This window comes from Numida meleagris, unplaced genomic scaffold (genome assembly GCF_002078875.1).
Source record: "Numida meleagris isolate 19003 breed g44 Domestic line unplaced genomic scaffold, NumMel1.0 unplaced_Scaffold1019, whole genome shotgun sequence".
Lineage (NCBI taxonomy): Eukaryota > Metazoa > Chordata > Aves > Galliformes > Numididae > Numida > Numida meleagris.
The window spans coordinates 1-6,252 of NW_018362806.1; the positions used below are offsets into that span (position 1 = coordinate 1).

The 6,252-nt window shown below is 41.6% G+C and overlaps 1 protein-coding gene across 1 annotated transcript; it reads left to right on the forward strand.

Annotated features, from left to right (window-relative positions):
- The first annotated feature begins 330 nt into the window (after positions 1 to 330).
- Positions 331 to 6,245, forward strand: LOC110390424 (glutathione S-transferase). Its single transcript, XM_021381737.1, has 5 exons — positions 331 to 1,678; positions 2,641 to 2,770; positions 3,920 to 3,971; positions 5,107 to 5,239; positions 5,816 to 6,245. Exons 2-5 carry the CDS (start codon positions 2,684 to 2,686, stop codon positions 5,982 to 5,984), a joined length of 441 nt encoding a protein of 146 aa, XP_021237412.1. The 5' UTR covers positions 331 to 1,678; positions 2,641 to 2,683; the 3' UTR covers positions 5,985 to 6,245.
- The last annotated feature ends 7 nt before the right edge of the window (positions 6,246 to 6,252 follow it).

Here is a 6,252-nt window from a genome sequence, read left to right on the forward strand (position 1 = left end):
TAAAAATCAGATGCCTTCAGACATGCCTGATACTGACCTTTTGAGTGCATACTGCTGGCTTTGGTTTGGTTATCAGCTGTGGCTCCAGTGTTTGGTGTAAGATTCCTCTTACCTGGATTTAGGTCTAGTTCAAGGAGACCAGATGGCTGGACTGGATGTAGGTGTCTACAAACTTAGGTGAGATGAGTTTTACCCAAGCTCTCTACACTGTGATTAACTTTCATGCTCAAATTCTCACCTTGCAGTCCTTTGATCAAATGAAAGTGAAGTCCTGGCAGGTGTAGTCCTTAGATCTTCTAAGATATTTCCTAGAGTTCTGGGCTTTGTGAAAGCAAGGCCTGAAAATGATTAAATAGGAAGTCTACCTAGTAGTGAGTTAGTATGTAGGTCACTCGGAAAGTAATGCCTCCCATTTATTAACAAGGAAACTACAACTGATACGAGGCACACAATAGCACTCATTGATAGAACAAATTCTCAGCTACGACAACAAGATTTTTCAACATAGTCACCACCATTAGCTATGTATTTTGCCAGTGATGAACAAGAGCCTGCATGCTGAACACTTAAAATCTGCACCAGCAGAGGTGAACCACTGTCACTGTTCCCACTGGAGAAACACATGACCCACCTCCCCACTGAGCTAACACACACAGTTTGGTCTCCATAAATGTTCTACAAGTCTTGATGAGTGTCAATAGTTGCAATTTTTTCCTCACGGAGGAATTCAATTACATATCTTTGCTTCAAATGCACTTTGAGGTCGAATGGCATTTTTGTCAAAGCAGTGGCCGGAGGTTGGTGGCTGCCCCGGGATGCACGCCATGGTGTGGACACCCTGGTGCTGGTGGCTGAGCAGCAAATCTGTGCTATCCATCATTATCTATGAGGAGTACCTGAAGTAGAGAGCTCAGCAATATAAGAACTAATTTCTTTGACTACATTTCATACTCCCTCTGTGTAATACTAGAAGAATATCCCAGCTCACATTTAGACCTAGGGTGATTCAGCAGATTTTCACAGAGCACATTGACTTTGCCTGCATGTGATGCCTACAACATTACTAACCAGGCAGATTAGACAGGAGGACAGGGCAAGGGAGTTCATACAGCATGAACTCCCTTCATAGAGTTCATGTCTCTTTGGAGTCAGCACAGTTATCAAAAGACAACAGTTAGCACTTTGCCCTCCTGATACCACTCTCCTTTCACCACATTCTACTATCACTAGTAGCAATCATTTCCCCAGGTCAAATCCAGGGTAATGTCTCTGACAGAAAGAACAAACCACTTCTATGTCCAAGAATGAGATTCAGCAGAAGAAAATGTCCTGCAGGAACATCCCCTGCCTCCATAGGAAGGGAATGAAACTGATGAAGGATTCATGCTGAAATAGTTGATAAAAAGTGCATGAAAAGGTACAAAACGAGGCACAGAGGCACAGTGCTCCTAAATGATGGTGACCTCTCACAAGTGTTACATATGTGCACCGTCAGCATTAGTCAGGAATTCTGTTCCTGTAGGTGAGAAGTCATCAAAACTAAACATTTTAATTGATTAAGAAATAGTATTTCCCAAGAGCGGAGAAGTGTCTGCAATTTGCTTTGTAGGAGGGGCTAAAAGCTCTATAACCTGAGGGCAAAGCTGCTGAGAGCTCAGAGTGAGTTCCAGTCTGCAAGGTAAGATTTTGGCTTTTCGATATGCATAGGGAATTAATGTACTTGACGCTACAGTTGGTGGATGGATTTTGTGGATTCAATACCTGCAGGTGCATTCTTTGATAACATGGTTTTGTGCACAGGTGCGGTATACAGAGTGAAGAAAGATCAGTGTAGATCTTAGAAGTGTGAAGTGGTTCCTACTTTAGAGACAGTGGCATGCTACTAACAAGGGGGATATGTTTTGTTGTAGCCATTTGTTTTTTGCTGCTGTTCATACTTCAGCTCTTTTGTTGACTTGTTTTTCATAACTGATTTGAGTATAAACTGTGAACTGCCTACGCCTTGACAGTGTTTGCTGTGCCGTGGTTCTGAATGGGGCAGATGCCCATGTGCCTTGGAGACAATTATTGCTTTAAATCCCAGCATGAGCTGGAGATGCGCTGAGCAGGGATTTCACTTTGGCTCTGTCTGTGGTGACAGCAGCCGGATGATGCCAAAGACAAAATTCAATTCTTTACGTTCAGGTACCAGCCTAAAGTCAGGAGAGAAATAGGGATTGTTGTGAATTAGATTGAGTGTGTATAAGGAGGCAGGGAAAAATCTTTCCTGTCACTTTACAGTGGAACCTAATGGCTTCCAGAGAAACTACAGCAATTACTAACTTTATATTGCATATGAAGCAGTGTGTATTCCACAACCAGCTTTTCAGGCAGAGCTGAATACTTCGAGCTGGAAGCAGTCTTTGCTTTGCACATTCTCTGATATGGGCCAATTGCTGTCAGTACACAGTTCTGCTTAACTAAACTGCATGTTGAAAATTCACTGCAGCCTTTCAGTCTATTTTCTCTTATGTCCTCTGCTAATTTGATGACAGCCCTGCATGATCAATCACTGGTTTAAAAGAGGGCAACTTTGAGTAGTGTTTGAGAACCATCTGGAGATTCAAAAACAGCATTCTGATCCTTCTGTATTTGCGATAGTTCTTCTTTATTCTAGATAGCGGGAAATCTGATACGTGGAAACATGTCTGGGAAACCAGTTCTGCACTATCCCAATTCACGAGGCCGAATGGAATCAGTACGGTGGCTACTAGCAGCTGCTGGAGTTGAGGTTTGTCTATGCTTGTTCTACTAAAATTACGTGACAAATCCTCATTTATAGTATTCTTTATAAAAAATGCACAACCATAACGAAGCAAAGGATCACCACTACCTTACTCTTTGCAGGAGGTGCAAGTTCCTGTTTCACTTCCAAGCATCATGTGCCAAGTACACTGTTAGCATTATAAACGCATCTTCCTTGTGACTACTGAAAGAAATAATTTAAAATCAGAACTTGGCTTATTGTCCTCTAATCAGAGGAGTCATGTACTTTAACTTCTGAAGGCCCGTAGTTAAATCTCAATAATACATTAGTAAAAAATAGCATATGTATTATGCCTATAACAACTAACTTTGTCCCTGAACATACTGTATATTATTAAACACTCACTAATTGTTTTAATGTTAATTATTTCTAGATAATAGAGCAGGGAGTGTGAGTTTTAGGCGCTGAGTTTTTGTTTGCCGTTGCAATGGGCAACATACCTGAAAGCTGCGAGGAGCACCTGGTCTTCATCCCTCCTTTTGTCAGCTTGTGGAATAGAAGCTCTCACATGGATCCACTGTTCCAGCATGACTATACCTGTTCTCCTCCCTGCAATGTCTCTTTCCAGTGCTGAGAACAGAATCATAGAATCATAGAATGGTTTGGGTTGGAAGGGACCTTTAAGACCATCTAGTTCCAACCCCCCTGCTATAGGCAGGGACACCTCCCTCCAGACCAGGTTGCTCAAAGCCCCATCCAGCCTGGCCTTGAATGCTTCCAAGGAGGAGGCATTCACAACCTTACTGGGCAACCCGATCCAGTGTCTCACCACCCTCACAGTAAAGAGTTTCTTCCTAATATCTATTCTAAATCTACCCTCTTCCAGCATCATGTGAGCCTTACTAAGGCTCCCTGTTTCTTCAAAAGAGAAACTTTTGTGCCTTCTCATCATCTCAGGTTTAGTCAAAATGTGATGGGCACAAAAATATGAATTTGCATGGACGAGGGATGAGGAGACAATATGGCAAAGGCAATCTAATTCTTTAAAAACCGATTTGATGGTTCTAAAACAAAAGTCCCAACAGCATTGCTTTTTAGGCCCTTATTGTCTCATGACAAGCAGAAGTTAAATCATGCAGTCAGAACACACTTCTTCTTCTCTGTTCCCTGCAGTTTGAAGAAAGATTTCTGAAAACAAAGGAGGATCTCCAAAAGTTAAGGACCGGTAAGTTTCGTTCAATTTTTAATAATTAGATAATAATGATCATTAGAATTGTGTGTCCTAGAACACGAAAGGAATCTCACGTCTCTTGAAAAGAAAACCTAGACTGGCTTGTACAGATGGAGTCACATACACACACTGCAGTAAGCATCACCTTGGGGTCCATGTGGTCCAACCCCTTCTCATGCAGGGGCACCCAGAGTAGGTACCCAGGTCCACATCCAGGTGGCTTTTGAAGATCTCTAGGGAGGAGACTCCACAGCCCCTGGGCAACCTCTGCCAGCACTCCATCACCCACACAGTAACAGTGTTTCCTGGTGTTCAGATGGCAAATGTATGTGTTTCAGCGTGTACCCATTGGCACTTGCCCTATGTCAATATATTTTCTGCAATCAAATAATCCTGAGGCATGACCACAAATGAAAATACCTTTAATAGCAAAAGGTTTCTGTTTGTGTGCATGCCTGCCTTACTGTGTCTACAAAGATGGACACAGCTGATGGGTTAGCTGAGCCAAGAAATGCAATTCCACGCAGCAAATACTCCATTTCTTTCAACAGTTCCTGGAGGTATTTTGCCTTCTTCAATAGCCAAGCCAGGGATTTACACAGCTGCAATCTTAGAACAACTGGTATTTGGCTTCTTCAGGAATCATGTGAATCGCCAAGCATTATTCCCTGCTTCACGCATGGTTTTGTAGAAAGTCAATGTTGGAGTCACAAGGATAAATATTAACATGTATATTAACATCAAACATTAACAGTAGTCTAGGTTTCCAAAATACTTACTAAGGCATAACAGAATTTAGCGCATGATGGGTCAGATCTTTTAGTCCTTAGAATCCGTATTAACCTCAAAAAGATCATCTGAATTAGGGCCATACAGTGCTGGACTTGTGTTTTTCATTGTATGAGTGCTGAAAGATTTGCATTTGTGTACTTCTTCAGATTTGAAGAAACTTCAAGAAACTCATTATAATATTATTAGTATGTCACTAATAAGTGCTCTTACGGCAAAACTTTCCACACCATATTATGACAGTGAGGAATCAGAAATAAGAATGCTGGTTATTTTCACATATCCCCATACATGATCTTCAGTCACAGACTGAGCATCTCCTTGTCTTCTTCTTCCCCAGATGGATCCCTGCTGTTCCAGCAAGTGCCCATGGTGGAGATCGATGGGATGAAGATGGTGCAGACCAGAGCCATCCTCAACTACATAGCAGGGAAATACAATCTCTACGGGAAAGACCTGAAGGAGAGAGCCCTGTACTGTACCAGTACTACCTTTGTTTGTTAACTTATAGCTGGTACTACTTCTCTCCGTAACAAAATATATTGTAACACAGAATATCTCAGCTCACATTCAGGATCACAGTGGTTCAGCAAGTTTTTTTTAGAACGTGTTGACCGTGACTGCGGGTGACGTCTGTAATAAATAGCTAGATAAGGCAGGCAGGAAGGCGTAAGGGAATTTATAAAGATCAGAGCTCAACACAGCTATCAGAAAAAAAAAAAAAAAAAAAAAAGCAAAAGAACTTGGGAACCATGGTTTAACCTGAAGTATTTTAAAATGCTTCAATCAATAAAAACATTTAAATGTATTTGTTAGGAATTGTATAGACCCACTGTTTGACTGAACATAGCAGATTAGAAATTTAGCATGGGTTTGGATGCACATATGCCGATTCTGTATTTGGGTTTGAAAAATATTAATACAGAGAAGAACCACACCTGGTGAAAAATGAAGGGGTACAGCCTTTTACTTTAGAGGTCAAGCTAGTTCCTGCTGTGTTGTTCAGACCTCCTGTATTTGACTTAACCAACTGCATCTGCTCCTTTCAGAATTGACATGTATGTGGAAGGAATGGCAGATCTGAATGAATTAATCATGATGAATGTTGTCCAACCAGCAGATAAAAAGGAGGAACATCTTGCTAATGCTTTGGACAAGGCCACAAACAGATACTTCCCAGTCTTTGAGAAGGTATGTGGCAAAGATTTAGCAGCATAATTAATATTGTTTTCCTGAAACACCAGCCCTGATTTACACAAACATTTTTTTATCCAGGAAAACAGGAAGGAAAAATTAGCACATACATTGAAATGCTTAGGTTTTGGTGGGAGTGGGATGAGGTTGGAGGCAGGATACCACAGAGGGGAGAGAAGACAGTACAAGTCGAGGAGATATGCAGAGCTGCAACAACCCAGGACACACTGAGTTGCACAGATGTCCACGTTTCAGTCTGGATGTTGTTTCAGACAAAAGCCACAATAGCACT